Source organism: Coniophora puteana (genome assembly GCF_000271625.1).
Source record: "Coniophora puteana RWD-64-598 SS2 unplaced genomic scaffold CONPUscaffold_1, whole genome shotgun sequence".
In the NCBI taxonomy this organism is placed as follows: Eukaryota; Fungi; Basidiomycota; class Agaricomycetes; order Boletales; family Coniophoraceae; genus Coniophora; species Coniophora puteana.
In genome coordinates, this window is record NW_006913053.1 from 466,672 (window position 1) to 484,149 (window position 17,478).

Below are 17,478 nucleotides of genomic sequence, written 5' to 3' on the forward strand. Positions count from 1 at the left end.
GGATGACTGGATAGTGTCCGAAAGACCACCATGCTGTCATCTGCCATAGGGAAATTGAAGGCGCGATAGACCTGGAGAATCCGAGGCCATATGGAGGAAGAAACATGCCGTATCATGTACCACAGTGGCAATTCCAAGCTTCGTAAGCCCAGGGGCAAGAGATCCAAGATGTTAATGGCTTCGGAACATAGGAGTTGGAACTTGGTCTCCGAGATGTCCGACAGACCATCATTTTCCAAGGACAGATCTTCGCCTCGTAACTTTGGATGGGTCAGAATAGCCATAGCCTCTGTATGCTATGACATGTCTTCACGCTCTGGCGAGTTCGTAGAGGCGAGAATGCACAACCGGATTAACTATAATTTAGTGCGGTGAGCCTGAGTGCGGACGAAAGGGACGCGATGACCAAGATGCACGAAGATAAACTGTAGCAGGACGAGGAGCAGTTCAAAGCAGATCTAATGTCGCTCGGCGACTTTGGGCATCCATGGCAACGCATACTCGACCGGTCCCAGGAGAAGCTTGGAGAACTGCTCATCGGCAGAAATAAGGTCAAGGGCAAACAGCGACTCGCTCCGACAACAGAAAGCTCGTCAAAGGTATGTTCGTAAGACGCGAGAGTACGATCAGGGTCCATAACAGTGCAGAGCTAGATAAACACCTCTTCGCATAGCGCTGTGCATGATAGGCAGCTGACGATGGTCCGCAACACCGGGTGGACGAGCCAGTGGAAAATTTCTGAACCCCGTTGACGAGAAGGACAAGTGTTGGCAGCATGGCGGCCATGAGACGGCTCTATAAATCGAGACCAGATAATGGCGACTCGGCCTGTGTTAGAGTCTCCGAATCTCTTGGTCACAGAGATTATGATGGTATAGGGCAATGGTTCCTTGCCCCACGATCACCACTCCATCTTCTACGACTACAGTCCCCCAAGGTGATTATCGGTACGGAGCCTTCGGCGATTGAATAAGTATGAGAGAGGCACGACTGTGTCCAGACCCGGAGATAGAAACGAGTCACTCTGAGACTTCAGCGATTATCCGCTGCTTGACCATTCATCTTCGATCGAGCATCATCATGAGACCGGCGGTACGCGAAAAGGTGGAGATCTTCAGAAAAGCGGGGGTACGCGCTGGCAGGGAAGTAGTCGATGCATTGCACAGCAATGTCACGGAATGGGTTGTGATCGGAGTCCAAGGACGGTATGAGCAGACGGAACAAGCACCTTGTCGCCGTCATACGCTCCCACTTGAAGTTGGTGACCTCAGACAGTGCACAAGGATGTTCGTATCACCGCCGTTGCACTTCGTCCGCAATACCGCTCAACAGAATTTCCTTCAACCAGGTTTTGACACCGAGACCCTACTCGCGTGTTCCTTGATCACCGGCGATCTACTCTCCCGCACGATGACATGGGGGTCGAACAAGAATTTCGTAAACAGGTTCAGCAGCGCCCCTGCGTGCTTGGGCTCATTGATGAAGTGGCGGAGCGCGGCTCTGGCAACTTCACTGGTCCGAGAATCAGCGTGGATAGTTCCGTAAGCGCATATCGATAGCATCTTGAAGGCGATGATTAGCGAGGGCAGCGGGGCTAGGTTTGGGAGCAGGTCTGCAGAGGGCTGGTCTATGGGGGGAGCTGGCTGGGGTGTGTGGTAGGGGTATGCTAGTGGTGACGCGCAGTCATAATATGGGTTTCGTCACAGATGGGATTCCAGTGCGCAGGAGACCAGGGGTCATCAAAGGTAGACATCTTCCCGACGAACGTGAAGGTAAGCTGGGCGACTCAGAATATCACAGCTTCAAAGCGATCATAAAATTCTTGGATGACGGGTTTTGTAGGCAGTGACGGGGACATAAAATTGGATGATGTCGGATACGATTGCTTAGATGAGTAGACAAGCTGTATTCAGCCCGCTAGGTGGACATGTGGTTCATCCCGCTCAAAGGCATAAAGAGTCAGACGGTGTTGACGGCAATCAAGGCGTTCCTGCACGAAGGCCTCGAAGGTGGCACTTGAGAATGCAAAATTTGAGGGGTTTTCTTGCAAGAGCTCCAGACAGAAGTGTCGGGACAAGATATAATGTTCAATGCAAACGAAGGAGTCGAGGGGAGTGGCGCGCGACGGAAAGAAGGCCTAATATAATATCTAGCTTCGACGCAGTAGTGGAGACCGGCTCCTGACAACGATACAGATAGGTCCTGAATAATCGCATGATCCTGTCCGTTGAATACTAGGAGAGAAATTTCCTGGCGATTAATGTTAGTAATTATCAGGCTACCATAAAAATGAAGGCCTACTTTAGACGGTAATGCACCATTTCTACAAAAAAAAACATAGCTTTGGTATACAGCACACAAAACCTAGCGGCTAGCGGAAATAGGTGTCGCCATCATATCTTTCGCTCGTGGATGATTTCGATCGCCTTGTGCCTGTGTGGACGGTTGACTTCGGTCTGTACAGTCTACTCAGTAATGTTAGATCGAAGACGCTGACACGAAAGAGGAATACGAACCTTCCGTGGAGTAAACGAGTCTAGATCTCGGCGAGGACTACCTTGGATCGAAGGCCATAAGTATTCTCGAAGACTTTCACAACAGAGACCATTAACTCGGCCCCTTCTTCAAAAGCTTCAGGAGGCCACACCTAATTAAAGTCAGTAACCTGATAATTGTTCGGACACGCTGGAAACGCACTTTGAATAGAGTAGATATCGTAAATCGTATCTAAATCTCTCGGGTTTAACCATCCGATACTGGGGCCAGCTCACCCAAGAAAATAATCCGACGAAACTACAAAGCTAAATGATGTGAGCCAGCGCTTGAACTAAATATTGGTTGACTACCGTAACATTGTCGCATACAACTCGATGTTGATGCGGTGGTCCTACGATTGGGAAAATGGATATCAGGTTTGCGAAGTTGTTCGAAAGTCGTCGACACCAATCGATACCCTATTGGATATTGGCTCCAAGAACCGAGTCAATGATGAGTTTTGCATTCTCCAGCGCTATCGCGCCCAAACTGCGCCCAACTCCTGAGGAAGGGAGCGAGGGGCACAAGGGGAGAGAAGGCTGGTGGGCTGGTTCATTCCGTCTAGCTGCCCTTCGCGGCAGGCTAACAACTCTAGCCAACGTTGGTGGCCTTAACATACGCCGAATTAATTATTATCCTCCTCAGTAAAGAAACAGCCTACCAACGAGCCGGTCATAGTAAAGTCTGGTCCAGCCGTGTTGTCCCTTATAACGCTTACCGATGGCTGACTGGTCCGTAGCTTCAGCTCAAGGCTAAAAAATTGATTAGTCGATGGGGGTGTGAAAAGCGGGGACGGCGTACTGCTTAGACTTAACGAGAGTCTTCAGATTTCTGCGGCTCTTCAACACCTTTGGTTTTCCGTTGGTGCCAGCGCACATCGACTCGGGGCAGGATAACGACGTCATCTTAAACCCAGTCTTGCCTGCTCCGGCCGACAATGTCGCGCAGCGTCAAATAAGAAGGGGAAATAAAGGGTCCCGTTCGCGAGACAGTAGAGGTATAGGGTCAACTAGGAGAAGCAATTATCGAACTTGAGGTCAATGCCAGGGCCGAAGAAGTGGGCCAACAAGAGCTCTGCTTCGTGCAGAATTACATTAGCTTATGAGCGTGGAGTTTTATGCGCTTTGTAGACGTACCAAAGACTCTCGGAGGAACGACTCCACCTTTCCCTCTGCTGCAGCCGCAAACCTGATGAACACGGCGCGAAGCACGTAATCCGAAGATGTATTAGGACCTTGGATGGGCGCCTCGTCTTCATCGCCAGCCGAACCTGCAAATGTTCTAACCATGCGTAGCATAGGAGATGAAGACGGGGATGAGAAGGGGAAACCATATCCCGAGTCGCTGCCGATGTCTGAGAAGTGAAATAGCGACCGTGCGAGAGGGGTTTGAGGGTGAGGCTTGACTGGACAGACGTTGTTGGGTCACCTCGGGAATGAAAATGGCACTTGTCGTTGCACTCCGAGAAGGCGTCGGGGTGGGTGCAGTGGGGTGCTCTGGCCCGGGTCCGCAGCCCAAGCCTGCATTTTCCGAGGCAGAGCGAAGTGCATCAAAGGAGGAGCCAAGGGTACCGGGGGAGGGGAGACCGAAAGTACTGGGGGTAGGTGAATGGTCATTGTCGTTGGAATCCGGTCAGGTAGTAGCTATAGTGCTGTGAGCAAGCAACATCGTGGATTGGCCCCAACGCACCGGGGATAGTGACTCGAATACCTTCGGAGTCCATGGCCTCAGTACGTTGAGAGGATGCATTTGGTCATCAATCTGCGATTCTATGCAATGTGAAGGAGAGATGCGCGGGCAGAAGGATGGACTGGAAGTGCCGACGAGGATGGGGAGATAGACAAACGATTGCAGTCATTGCGCGGGATTGCACGCGGATATCGGTTCGGACCCCTGAAGCGGAAAGGCACCGAACCTATTCAATCGACCCCACGCTAACTGAGCTCTGCTGAACTCAAGAGCACTAGCTTTGGTCGCCCGTTAATACCTTGCACACAACTGCACTGATAATCTCTTCGGTTTCTGTCAAATCTCCGCGTCGACATCTGACTAAATTCAAGCTAAATTGCATCACTACCGCATGTCAATATAGGGCCAACATGCTCGAACTGGGTATCTTCGCTAACTACTCAGACCAACCATCATGGCCAAGTTCTCCGACGATATCCCTCCGTTCATGATCGAATGGGTCCTCATAATACATGTTCTGGGTAGCATCAGCAGGCACGTCAACGGCTCTCCCAGAGACACCGCATGATCAGGAATGTCGTTCAAAATTGACTGGTACGAGGATCTGAACGGAAGTGGCAGCCTCTTAACTAATTGGTGTGAGTCACACTTGATACATTCCACCGCAAGCATGGAGACTCAATCATGCTCCAGGCATTCGAAGGGCCAGTTCGTATATCGCTATCTGTTCATTTGCCACTCTAAATAAAATAAATGTATAGAAAATCATCATGAACCCAGCACGCCTGAGTTTGATACGCTAGGATAGCATGCTCAAGTCAGGCAGCCGTGCAGCTATCATAATTGATTTTGCGAAGGCATGGCTGTACGGCACAAGTCATTGTCTTCCCAGTTCCTAGCCTTGAAATGTTTTCATTCACAGTTCTGAGGCCACACCGCTCCTACCTATCAGCTCATCGGCCAAGATGGACGTATCGGACAGGCATTCTGTGGAAAATGACTCTGCTGAGCAGAAAGCAAATGGTCCAACAGCGTATTGGGCGATCCCCGCTCGCCTAATCCCTCTGTCTTGCATCCTTTCAGAATTCCGATCACTTTGTGCAATATCCTTTCATTCGTAGCTACCCAATCCATGAGGTTAATTCATGTCCTAATTCATGTCCTAATTCACATCATCACGATCTCTCAAGGTTACCAACAACATCAAGTACTTCAATGGCGAGTATGTTGCGGACTGGGCTTCTGCTGACACGTCTCCGACATATCGGGCATTGCACCTTGAGCAAACCACCCTCCAAAAGCTGGATCACCCTCTTGGATTGCACGCGTTGAGGGATTGCGAGACTGTTGGTCTCATAGTACTGCTTGATGGCGTCCTTTGCTAGGTGACGAATACAGTGGCTACAAAATGTGTGACCACAGCCGAAACTGGGAGACCATCAGAACGTCAACCTGTTTGTCTCGAATGGCAACTATGCATACCTCCAAGGCTTTTGCATTCGCTCCTTACATACCGGACACGTTATGGCTTGAATAAGTCTTCCACGGATCTTTATCCCGTCTCATGAGAATTCTGGATATGCCTGAGGAACTGGAAGCGAAACTCACATCGTTGTCAGGGTCAGATTTGACCGCATTGAGTAAAGTTACGCCAGTACCGGAAGTTGCTTCCACGTTTTTGGATAGGGCCTCGACTTCATGTTTTGAAAGGGCCTCAGATGAGGAATTAACCTGATCTGAAGTGGCTCCGACCTCCCCAGATGTCACTTTCGCGTTCTTTGCTACTGCTGGGAACCTGACTTCATCGTTTGTAGACGCGGCTCGGACTTCGTCTTTGGCCGGAGACGTAGTTGATAGACTCAAGGTTCGCGTCATGGATTTGGTGAGCTGTAAGTAAATAGGTAAGTAAAGCCGAGATGTGATCTAATGGAAATCTCACTCACTTGCGCTATCTGGATATCCGAATCGTCAGACGCCTCAGGAGCATTTTTTAATCTAGAACGAGTGTTCTTCTCCGGAGCGTAGCTACATGGCTTCCTTGCCGAAGAAGAAGGCTTGTAAGCGGAGGAGTCATAACGGGCTTGTCGAGACGGTGTAGAAGGCATCTTTGTGAGTGAAAGGATGTGTCCAGCTTGTTGAAACGTCACGGTAAAGCTAACAATATTAATATTGATCCAAATATGTCGCGCGGTTCGTACGTACCTACGCCGACATTATACGCACCGCACCCAAATTCAGGGCTCCTCGCTAGCACAGCAGGCGCAACGACTCTTGGATTGTGTGGGCACCATGGTTAGGCAGTCGCCTATGATTTCCATCCCCAAGAAGAGCTCGGCAGATGTAGACTGGATCCCCTCAATTCGCAACCTCATCGCCAAATCGTATGGTATAAGTCCAGACGACTATGCTGCAGAGTGTCAAGTACTTCAGCAATGCCGCAGGGACGCGGTCAAAGATGCCAACAGTAATGTAATAGGTATACCTACTTCTGGTATAGAAGTTGTCACAATCTAACGCGACAATTTGTCCTAGCCCATGACCGTTTGTCTCGGTACTTCGCCCAGCTCGAGTTTCTTGGTCTTCGGTTTCCTGAAATATGTATCGACTCCACTTGGAGCGATGCATTCTCAAACAAGCAGATTGTCCAGACATCCCTTGCGTATGAGAAAGTGTCCATCCTCTTTCAGATAGCGGCTACACAGTCGGCAATAGCGGCTTCACAGAATAGAACAAGACCAGAGGGCCTCAAGCTTGCATTCTACTACTTCCGTTCCTGCGCCGGCTTACTCACGTACATTGCCGAGAGTTTTCCCCATGCCCCTTCCATCGACCTCAGCCGCGATGTTATTAGCTCTTTGACGGGCATCGTCATTGCACAGGCAACTGAGATATTCCTGGAGAAAGTTATCGGTGAGAAGACGGCTCACACTCTGATATCCAAAGTCGCCTCTCAAACCGCGCACTTGTACACCGCGTCGACTGAGGAGGTTAAGGCGCTCACGTACAAAGGTGTCGTTGATCATAAGTGGAACATGATTCTTCAGGTACGCTGATTCCCCTTGTTCAAGCGAGTTCAATATACCTATTACTCCTCAGATCAAATCTAAGTACTTTGCCTCTCTCGCGCAATACTATCGCGGGCTGGTAGACGACAAAGCCGGCAACCACGGCAATGCCCTCGTCCGTTTCAAACTCGCCGAATCACTAGCTAATGAAGCAAATCAAGACGCAACTTCCTTCAACGCTCTCTTTGTATGCTCTGTGTCATCGCTTCCCGTTGATGCTGGCAGCGCCATTCTTGACTCCACTCGAGTGCATCTTTCCCTCTGTACGGAGCGAAGAAGTGAGGCCACGCGCGAGAATGACCTAATCTACATTGCCGCTCTTCCATCTCACGGTACGCTTCCCGCCATCGAGAAGGCGATCGTTGCGACACCGGTTTCAATCCAAGAGTTCTACGGGACGCCGGACATGCAGAAAGTCACTGGCCTCGATATCTTCTCCAAGCTAATCCCTCTGAATATACATAAAAGCACCAGCGTGTACATGGAGGAGAAGGCGGAACTCATACGTCGCGAGGTCGAGCTTGCGGAGAGTGCCGACACAGAGGCATGCAGTGCCCTCGATGCGATAGGCGTTCAGGATGGTTTGGCGCGGTTCAAGGCGATTACAGAAGGAGGAATCGATGTGAAGGATATCCCGCGCGACATGAGGCGGTGGAGGGAGGACATCGGGGCCATGGAAGATCGCAAGGGTGTTGACATGCTCATGCGGGAGCTCGGCAAGCTCAAGGCCTCCGCCACAGACGTGCTTGACTCGGTTTCGTATGACCTCAAGTCGCGAGATCGCAAGGCCATGCGAGTCGGATATAACCGGAACCACCCGTGTACGCACCGGGACCGCTCTGCGTTATCGGACGGATCAATTCGCTCCGAATTAAACTCACAAGTAGCCGCACTCCATGCTGCTGCTTCATCAGACGGCCAGGTCGCCGCGCTTTGGGATTCAGTGAAAGGGATCATTGGTCTTTTAATTTCTGACAACTTGGAGGACGTGCTCAGGTCGAGCATACATAAAATCCCACAAATGGATGGCCTCCCGTACTTGGACCTGTCGAGCGATCTGTCGGACGAACGCAAACGCAGAAAGATCAAGCAGTGTATAACAGACATTGAGGATCGCTTGAAGAAGCTGAAGGAGATAAGGTCCGAGCGCAGCGACGTGCTCAAGGATCTACGAAACAAAGTTGTTTCAGTGGTTTGTGGTGCAATCATCGTGCTGATATAATTTTCAGGCTCAACGTGGCGATTCCTTGCAGTTGCTGCTAATCACTAGGCAAACTTCTAATACTGAGCCTAGCCTCATTACTACTGAACTTGAAAGGTTCAAATTCTATCAACAGCGGAGGCATGAATGTGATCGTCACCAGCAAGTAGTATTACAGGAAATTACACTGCTGTGGAAAACCTTGCAGGATATGGAGACCCATGGCCTTTATGCTAGGGGGTGGGTAGAAAGGGAGAAGCGCGTTAAGGATGCTGTTCGGACGTTCGCAAGAGCACGAGATGGGTATATGCAGGTTCAGGATGGCCTTGAGTGAGTATCCTCGCGTATTTCATTTGATCTCCCCCTTACACCGCAATAGTAAAGGCATTCGATTCTACCAGCAGCTCGTCAACCTCAGTGAGACTATGAGGCAAAGGGTAAAATCTATCTCCAACAACAAATGACGACTCGGAGACTCGGAGTGTATTAATCAAGCAGAGGAGGCTATAGTTCAGCTTAATTCCGCGAGCATACAAGGCGGTTGCAATCGAGGGACAGTATCTGCATTTCCGGATTTACTGTAGCCATTTGATTTGTATCACCGGTACCGCGTGCTGAACGAGACAATGCACTATGGTTAAATAGTACTCTATGTATGGTGCAGTAATGTCCCGCTTTCCTTACATAAGCCATCGGCATTGGCCGGTTTCTTACCAATTGTTCGCTCTCGCTTTGTCTCCTCTCGCAGGCGCAGTCACCCGCGTGTGGTTTGGCGTTTTCAACGTCGCCCGAAGGGTTATCTCCATGTCCCCAGCGGAGCTCAATGAGAGGCCCATTGTCCGCCGTCAAGAGCGCTGTCAAGAGCGCGGCTGGATCCCCAACGGGAGGCCCATCGTCAAGAAGAACGCGGCTCCCCAATGGGAAGCCCGTCGTCAAAAAGAGTGCTGCTCCCCAATGGGAAGCCCGCCGTCAAGAGCACCGTCAAGAGTGTCCCCCCAATGGACAGTCCACCGTCAAGGTCGCAGGTCGTTTCATCCTGGGAGTTGGTCCGTTCCCATCGCGCTGCCCACAACCTCAGGCAGCTGGCGTTGCCTTTCCGATCGCCAACCCCAACGTCCCCCCTCATGTTGGACTGGAGCCTGTCAAGGGGGCGCTGCAAAGCTGCATGGCGCGCCTCCGACCAGGGTGTGCGGCTCACCATCGCAAAGGCGCACCTGGCAGCACCTGCTATCAAGAGCCTTCCGTAACCGACAATGCCTCTACGCTCACTTGGAAAGCTGTCTCTTCTTCAACTCCTCCCCCGCCATGGCTTCTGTGATGTCCGTGCCCACCAACTGCGAGCCCCAGCGAACCGCTAAGCGCGAGCCCGAGCGCGGGAAGGAGGCCGCAAGTCAGTGACGACCCTTTGTCGCATCATCCGTATTCAATTCCCTCTATATGGCTACGCCCCGTGTTGACCTAATTCCAGTTCAACATTACCCGCCCTTCGTATAGCCTTTCAGCACTTTATCGCTACTTCTCTGCCTGTTTCATTGCCTCTCCTAGTTCGCGTCCGCACGGCGCTTCCTCCTTGACCATGACAAACCTGATGCCTACCAGTCTCTTGCGGACCCCTCTACAAAGAAGGGTCCCCAGCGCTTCGTGCATTCCTCACCGAACGCGCCGTCTTCCGCAAAGCACACAGCGATTCACAGGCTATCAAAGAAGTCGACCTACGCGCCCCGCAATGATCCAGAGCTGACGGACAACTATTACTGGGTTATGTCTTTTCTTTTAATCTTTGTGCTCTTTCCCTTTCTTCTGTGTCCTATGTTATGCAACGACAAAACCCTTCAATCAGTATATACTGGCCGGAACTGCACTTAGTACTTACACGAACAACATACATCTATTCGCAGGACTATTTAGATTTACACCAGTACCGAATACCCACCACTAGTATCAAGCCGAACGCTACTTAGTGTACACATTTAGCGCTCAGCGCTTCCATGCAATGTTTTCCATTAGATTTTACGTTCGAGCAGGAAATGTGAAGCGCGCAAAAGGGTTTAACAAGTATCAACCACCACGAACGCTTGCAGTCCTGTGCCGACTAGCACCCACTTCTGTAGATGAGATACGAACCTCTCTAATGCAGATCCGCTGTCAACACCCTTCAAAAGCTTTCGCTGAACGAGACCGGAAACCCCCGCATATGGACCATTCAGTCCATCCTTGATGCTCAATACAACAGTCCGGCGAGGTCTGTCCGCAGCAAAGTACCTAAAGAGTTGTAGAAGCGTCACCACGCCCATACCTTCGATCGTCGCGCCCGGTGTGGTCGACACGGAGTCGAAACGTCTGACTATCCGGGTCCTTTGGAGGTGTCGGGGGAAGAGGTTGTCGACCGCGGTAACACGCCTCAATGCGTGTGCTCCTTGGCGATGTGATTGACACGGTCAAGAATAATCTCTGGATGAGGTCATTAGCATGCCGATTGAACAGGTGTGAACGAGCGGCAATCTAAGAGAGCGGGTAGTCTGGCTACGATTGTTCAGGTCAGTATTGTGCTGTAAAGATACCTTATGCATGTGTACGCACCTCGACCCAAGTCCGGGTTGAAGCTGAGGCCATTTTGGTGCTGGGCCATTGGGACGGCGAGCAGGTTGTCAGTCTGTCTCAAAGACGGATATGAGGATTGTAATATAGATAAGGACGAGAAGGATGATAGTGAGTATCGCCCTGAATTCGAACGCGATGGTCAGTGGACAGTTTAAACCTCGCTGATGATTGATGATTTTTCGGGCTCTTCTGCATCCCCAACGCTCAGGAATTTTTAGATAAAATTTGGGGGCTTGAACATTCGCTTTGATCTTCTCCTTGGACATCCAGAGGTATAGTGTTCATATTATTCTCGGTGCTTGCAATTCTCTGGCAGGTGGAACCCAAATTCGGTGCGAAGATGCACATTTTAGTCTCCAAGTGGTTGAGAAAACAAAACTACTGGGAATATGATTGCAGATCTATCAGAATGAGCACGTTAGACGCAAGCGGAGCAGAAACTGTGGCCGTTAAGACACTAGTGTATATATGATGAACAAGATGAAATTAGGGAATCGATTTCGGACCTAGCCTCGGGTCCCAAGAACCGCGATCAAGCGTTCCTGCATGCCCGGCTGCTAAGCTTTCGTCGACCGCAGCGTGTTCATGAACTAATCCAGACGACCCATTGTGCCCATGTGCACTGAGCGTCTCTAAGTAATACGTGAACAGATGCTTCTGATACTGCGATAGGCCATCAAGGGGAGCCATCTGGGCTATGGTGTCGGCTGCCGGCGCAGTCTCTCATACTACCGGGGCAGAGTCGTTGAAAGCCTAGAGAAACCTCTAGTCAGATCATTTCTCGGTAGGCATTTTAAGAGTTTCCTTACAGAAAGGAGAGTTGATTTCAGACGAAGCGACTCGTCCTCCGGAATCTCATGTGGAAGGCGCGTGATGAACCTCCCCAAGGCGATGAGGCCGGACGAATGAATGGCATTCTTCGAGTCAACATTTGCAGATGGCTCTGCCATGTACACAGACTTCCATGTAGCGGGGTCAAGCCATAGACTAGCTCGGCGCGGGAGTAAAGATCATCGCGTATGGTCATGATCGCCTCTAGGATCTACAGGGCAGCCAAAGATAAATACAAACGAACATTATGCCATTGCTAAAACACGCTTACGGTTCGAGTATCCTTGGAAAACCGCAGTAAACATGTCAGCTTCTCGACCGTCCAGTTCGGTTCGTGTCTCCCATAGAACAATGAGAGCGTACTTCATGGCTTCTGCAAAGTATAAGGCACTTTACTGACAATATAGGGTTATTCTCACTTTCGATGGATCCAGCGCCTTCAGCAAAGCACCAGCAGTCGATCTCCTTTCTTATCCTTTGCCCATAGATTCGAAATGATAGGACCAACATCATGCTTCGGTATATGGACAAGGGGCGCGGTGCCAGGTAAGGTAAATACGCCATGGCTCAGCGGGAACGTTCTATCCGGCGAAGGAGGATTGTTACTTGCTGAGCCTTTTTCTGTACCACCCAAACACTGTCATCGCCTTTCTCCAGCAGAGACGTGTATTCTTCAAGCTCTGCAGCACGACCCGGAACGTCGAAAGCCTTCAGCAGTGTCGATGGCTACAAGGTTATTGATGATATGGAGCGGTCAGCTTTCGGTGATACTTCATACAAAACCCAGAGAGACATACCAGACGTGCGCTTCAACGGTACAGCAGGACTATTCTGGAATGCCGCAAACTGGCAGAAGATGGATGCATTGCGATTCAGAGATAGTAGGATGCCTACCAGAGTCCCTTTGGATCGCTCGTCTCCTCCAGAAGACGTTTAGTCGTGCTTTCAGCCTGCTTGGATCGGGCCCGGAGAGTATCTTCAACAGCTATGTCCCATTTCCCTTGGAACCCGCTCGACAACGCTCTTGACGCCGCTTGCTGTGGATCGTCTGAGCGGGGTGAAAATGAGGGACGCTTCGAGCGCGGTTCCGCATTCTGCCGTTTCAAAGGGTACACCTTGGTGCAGTAAGAGACTTGATCCCACTGCTTGGCGGGGAGAGGTGCGAGCAGCAGCGCGAGGGGTACAGCACAAGCGAAAGCAGCGGAAGAACAAGGTGTCACGTGTCAGTAAGTTGTTTCGCGGGTTATGTACCCGCGATCGCCAAGTGGTACGTGATTTAGCTCCAGCCGCCGCGCTTGGACGGCCGAAAGTACTTAATTGACCCTACCTTCGGAACGAAACAGTCTCTCAAGATGCGAATAAAGCGAGCTCGTACTAGGTCACTTGAAAAACCGTTGATAAACCATCATCCTTCTTTCTGAGGCATTCACCAGACAAACGCGTTAACTAGGAGATCGAGTGACTTGACTAGTAGAGATCCAAAAACGCGATACCCCTCAATGCCACCCTCCTTGTTATCAAGCTCCGCCTGGTGTTGGAGTTCGTGATCCTGGTTGTGTTCGTCGACTTTTTTTGCTTCTTGATCCTTATTGTAATCGCCGTCAACTTTCGTATCATTGATGTATTCATCGCCAATTATCAAGGTCGGCTGAGGTTGAAGAGTGCTGGGGCTGGGGCAAGGAAATGAAATGAGCTGCCTTTTGGAAGAATGATATGTTTTGTATCACGTACTGATGAGACTGGAGAACTGTCACGCTTTGATCATACTTCTTAAGAACCCCTACAGAGTTTTGATAAACCTTGTAGTGGAACTCCGGTAAGTCGGAGAAATTGCGAGAGACCTGAAAGCTGTCCATCATCACGCAAATGTATTAACCGAGAGGCAACCAACCGCTATCTTCGACGTTCTCCAAAAGGTTCCATCCAGCTGTAACGCGTTGTCCGCGTGCATCGAGCTAGAGAATCGTACCATTGCATGTTGCTGGACTAGGTGACCACTGTAATAACTCGGGTCCACCTTCACCCTTGGAACAAGTAGGTCACCACTACAGATTATGCTGACGTCGGTGACAGTACCATAGCACGAGAATAACTCGTTCAGCTCATCTTCTGTCGTGGCCGGGGAGAACTGGACGAAATTATGTCAAATCTCAAAGGCAGACGACCAATGCTTGAAAAACAAATGTACGTTACCAACAAAAATATAAGCCTGGTTCTGTGCTTGAACCTTGGCGGCTACCTGAGCCATGAGGTGCGCTCCCATCACCTGATATCCCTCGTTCTTGGTATCTACCCTCTGGGAAGGCTCCTGGGTATGTTCCATTTCGGGTATTGTTTCAACGCCGAGAGTGCCCCCATGAAATTCCTGGAGATGGTAATGAAGGTCAGTTGTTGAAGTGAGAGCACTGAGATATGGATGCTGGCCGTATTCAGGAGCGTCCCTTCGTTGCAGGGAGATGTCTCCTGAGACTCTTGTTTATAAGGCTCGTCTTCAGCGACATCGGAGGCACTACGGTAGAATGAAGCGGTACTCAAAGAGGGGCAGCGGTACTTGGCCATCGCTGTTAGCTACCTTAGGAGGCGGCAGGAAAAAAGCCCTAAATCGGAATCGCGCGATTTACAGGCGGAGGGCTCGAGCATACTTATATGGAACTAGACACGTACTAAGGTACTAGACACGTACTAAGGTACTCATTAACGCTGTGCATGGAGATCGCTGCTGAAAAAACGACAACGTGATCTTAAGACGATTAAGCGGAGCCCGCTACTAGCTTCGAGTCGATTAATCACGAACGGACTTCAACATACTAAATACTACATAATAATAATAATCGTAGTTTCAAGCGATCGTGCAAACTCAAGATTGCATGAAGTAGGTATATAACCGTGATGATATATCGGCGATAGCCAAGACCATTAGTATGATTAGCTATTTCAACACAGTGACAAAGAGCTTAAGGCAGCGGTCGCGGTCAATTCATCTTCGTCTGCGTCCATCTCGTCGGCCTTGATCCCCGCAGAAGCCGTAGTCACAGAAGCGGTGGCGGCGCGGCTACGCCCCCGCCCGCGCAAAGATCTTGTCGCCCGTCCCTTAGACATCTTAGTGGGAGACACTGCCTCTCTATCTGTGGCCTCCCCACCAACACTCGCATACGTAGCTCCGGCTGGCGTGGTCCTATTCCCCCTTTTCTTAGGCGATGGCGACCTCAATTGAAGAGACGGCGCTGCCACTTTTGCCGTACACGCACTTCTACGCTTCTTCATTTCGTGATTCAAGCCCTTCTCGCTCGGCTGGTCGACATCAAGAGCAAAGGTTGATTTGCGTTTATTTCCGCAGGCGCTTGTCGCTAGACTTGCTGAGTCCACCGAACCCGGTGCCGGCCCGGGCACACGAGCAGATGCAAGCGTGGGTACAGCGCCAGCAGTCGTAAACGAGCCAGGGCTGGTACGAAGAGCAGCATTTGCTTTGGGGACAATATCTTCGGTTTCCTCCGGAACACTCGAGAGCGAGCTTTCGCTGATGGACCTCAGCAACGCAGAGACATCATTGATGGAGTGAGAATAGAGCTGCGAAGGGTTGGAGGTGACGGGATCCGCGTTCCTTGTGACCGAGGGCGAGGGCTTGATTTCTTCCACACCCGCGTGCGTAGCAAGCCAAGGGTGCTCTTGGGCCATAGCCATGGGCATGCGGTTCTCGGGGAGGTACTGCAGTAAGCTCTGTATGAAATGCTGGGCTAACAGGGAGGTCCCATGTAAGGAAATGCGCACATGCAGAGGTCCATGGGTGCTCACCGTCCTGGCTAGGGTGTGCGTCCCCGAGAATTCCCCAATCAATTTTACGCTCCGCAATGCGGATCTTAATGTCATTTATTGTTTTGTCTTCGACGAAAGGTGTTTGTCCTGTGAGCATCGTGAAAACAATGACCCCCACACTCCAAGCGTCGATAAGGTGGTTGTATCCCTCTGAGTTCTTCTGGGTCACCACCTCCGGTGCGAGGTATGAAGGCGTACCGCACATTGTCTGTAGTAACCTCCATTTGAAAAAGAAGCAAGCGGAGAAGCGGCCAACGAACCTGCATAAGTGTCTCGTCATCGACCACCTTGGCAAGACCAAAGTCGGCGACCTTAACGTTGGGAGGGCTCTCAGTAGTAAGGAGCACGTTTTCAGGCTTCAGATCACGATGAACAATGCCGAGAGCATGGACGTACTGTATCAATGCGACATCAGAGATATAGGCAAGAAAAAGAGGGGAGTCACGCACGGTCAAGGCGTCTGCAATTTGGTATGTGATGTGGCACGCCAGTGGCTCGTCTAAGCAGAAATGAGTAGATGAAATAAAAGCACTGATAGCTAGCTGCGTACTTAGATAATCATAGAGACAAATATAGTCCAATAAGTCCCCTCCTTCCACCAACTCGAGTACCAGACCTGTTGAACGAGAATATAAGCGACCCGCGAGATGAAATGACTACCAGATTAAACACTCGCTAATGCTAGACTCTTCGAAGAACACTTCCTTGAGCAGGCAGATATTCTTATGCTCAAGCTTCTGGAGGATGGATACCTCCCTTGCGAATGCAACAGCCATCTTACTGTCTTCTCGCGCGCCGGAGCTCCCGCTACTTCCGGAGCCCGCTTGAAGCCGTTTGAGGGTCTGGAGGTTGATGATCTTGACGGCATACCACTGCCCTGTCTTGCGTGAGAGCCCTCTCATGACGGTCGCAAAGGAACCTTTGCCAAGCTCATGACCGATGTCGTAAAACGCGTGTAGACCAACTTTGGGCGGACCCGAGGCCATGGGACGGTATGCCATGTGACGGTAGATGAAGCCTGAAATGGTGCCCGTGAGAGAGGAAGATAAGGAAGTTACGAATGACGTACGATAGTCTTCCAAGGGGCGTTCGGGTTGAGCGACGGAGTGCCCAAACGCGATCTCGTTTCCATCTTTCAATATGCCGGAGCTACCTTTCCCGATGTTGACTCCATTGATCTATAGACGTATTTCAGAACGGGCATATTAATGAAGTGAGATATTAATTACTTACCCAGGTGCCGTTGTTCGAGGTGTCGTACACAGTAATGTGCGACTTCTCGTCTAGTTTACTATCCCAGCGAATTTCACAGTGTTCATTGCCTAGTACGGGTTGAGTTGTATAATTAGCACTCGCATTCAGCCGAAAAGGGATTAGAGGGAAACCGCGATACTAACTAACTCTAAGGCCCGGGAGGACGACCACATTTTTCTCCGGGTTTCGGCCAATAGTGATGACCTTCTGCTCCATGCAGAACTCGATACGCTTAAACGCTGAAGTGCATGGTTGGAGGACCCCCCACACACGTCGTTCAATGCCCTGTGGGTCGACATGAACTGGCTGAGGGACTTGCTGCGTCTCCTGTTGAGTATCCGTCGCCAGACCGTCAGTCTTGGGCGCGTAGCTCGTGTGCTGGCTCATCAAGCCCTGGATGGTTATTTTATTTTATTCGTCTCGCAGGCAGGCTTTTCGACCTACTCACCTTCGATGTGTTTTTTTAGGTGAAGATCGATGGGTCGGTAA

At 50.6% G+C, this 17,478-nt stretch overlaps 7 protein-coding genes across 7 annotated transcripts; 3 read left to right on the forward strand and 4 right to left on the reverse strand.

The window, feature by feature from the left end:
* Positions 1–1,080: 1,080 nt before the first annotated feature.
* CONPUDRAFT_68651 (uncharacterized protein) lies at positions 1,081–1,898 on the forward strand (the record flags this gene model as incomplete). Its single annotated transcript, XM_007764447.1, has 4 exons — positions 1,081–1,541; positions 1,581–1,648; positions 1,707–1,772; positions 1,843–1,898. The coding sequence occupies 4 exons, from the start codon at positions 1,081–1,083 to the stop codon at positions 1,896–1,898; spliced, it is 651 nt and encodes a 216-aa protein (XP_007762637.1).
* Positions 1,899–3,299: 1,401 nt separating this feature from the next.
* On the reverse strand, positions 3,300–3,833 carry CONPUDRAFT_148153 (uncharacterized protein; the record flags this gene model as incomplete). The annotated part of the gene is made up of 3 exons (XM_007764799.1): positions 3,300–3,457; positions 3,603–3,609; positions 3,672–3,833. 3 exons carry the CDS (start codon positions 3,831–3,833, stop codon positions 3,300–3,302), a joined length of 327 nt encoding a protein of 108 aa, XP_007762989.1.
* Positions 3,834–5,399: 1,566 nt separating this feature from the next.
* Positions 5,400–6,329, reverse strand: CONPUDRAFT_68652 (uncharacterized protein; the record flags this gene model as incomplete). Its single annotated transcript, XM_007764448.1, has 3 exons — positions 5,400–5,605; positions 5,739–6,111; positions 6,168–6,329. The coding sequence occupies 3 exons, from the start codon at positions 6,327–6,329 to the stop codon at positions 5,400–5,402; spliced, it is 741 nt and encodes a 246-aa protein (XP_007762638.1).
* A 184-nt stretch (positions 6,330–6,513) lies between these two features.
* CONPUDRAFT_43972 (BRO1-domain-containing protein) lies at positions 6,514–8,954 on the forward strand (the record flags this gene model as incomplete). Its single annotated transcript, XM_007764223.1, has 5 exons — positions 6,514–6,700; positions 6,757–7,268; positions 7,321–8,472; positions 8,519–8,820; positions 8,870–8,954. 5 exons carry the CDS (start codon positions 6,514–6,516, stop codon positions 8,952–8,954), a joined length of 2,238 nt encoding a protein of 745 aa, XP_007762413.1.
* A 359-nt stretch (positions 8,955–9,313) lies between these two features.
* On the forward strand, positions 9,314–9,808 carry CONPUDRAFT_148155 (uncharacterized protein; the record flags this gene model as incomplete). Its single annotated transcript, XM_007764800.1, has 1 exon — positions 9,314–9,808. The coding sequence occupies one exon, from the start codon at positions 9,314–9,316 to the stop codon at positions 9,806–9,808; it is 495 nt and encodes a 164-aa protein (XP_007762990.1).
* A 592-nt stretch (positions 9,809–10,400) lies between these two features.
* CONPUDRAFT_68654 (uncharacterized protein) lies at positions 10,401–11,103 on the reverse strand (the record flags this gene model as incomplete). The annotated part of the gene is made up of 4 exons (XM_007764449.1): positions 10,401–10,443; positions 10,615–10,752; positions 10,787–10,992; positions 11,071–11,103. The coding sequence occupies 4 exons, from the start codon at positions 11,101–11,103 to the stop codon at positions 10,401–10,403; spliced, it is 420 nt and encodes a 139-aa protein (XP_007762639.1).
* A 4,452-nt stretch (positions 11,104–15,555) lies between these two features.
* Positions 15,556–17,376, reverse strand: CONPUDRAFT_45738 (kinase-like protein; the record flags this gene model as incomplete). The annotated part of the gene is made up of 9 exons (XM_007764350.1): positions 15,556–15,656; positions 15,715–15,943; positions 15,996–16,130; positions 16,185–16,234; positions 16,286–16,351; positions 16,406–16,753; positions 16,805–16,913; positions 16,969–17,057; positions 17,133–17,376. Coding segments are annotated over 9 exons (1,371 nt in total), but the record flags the coding sequence as incomplete, so codon positions are not given.
* Between the last annotated feature and the right edge of the window lie 102 nt (positions 17,377–17,478).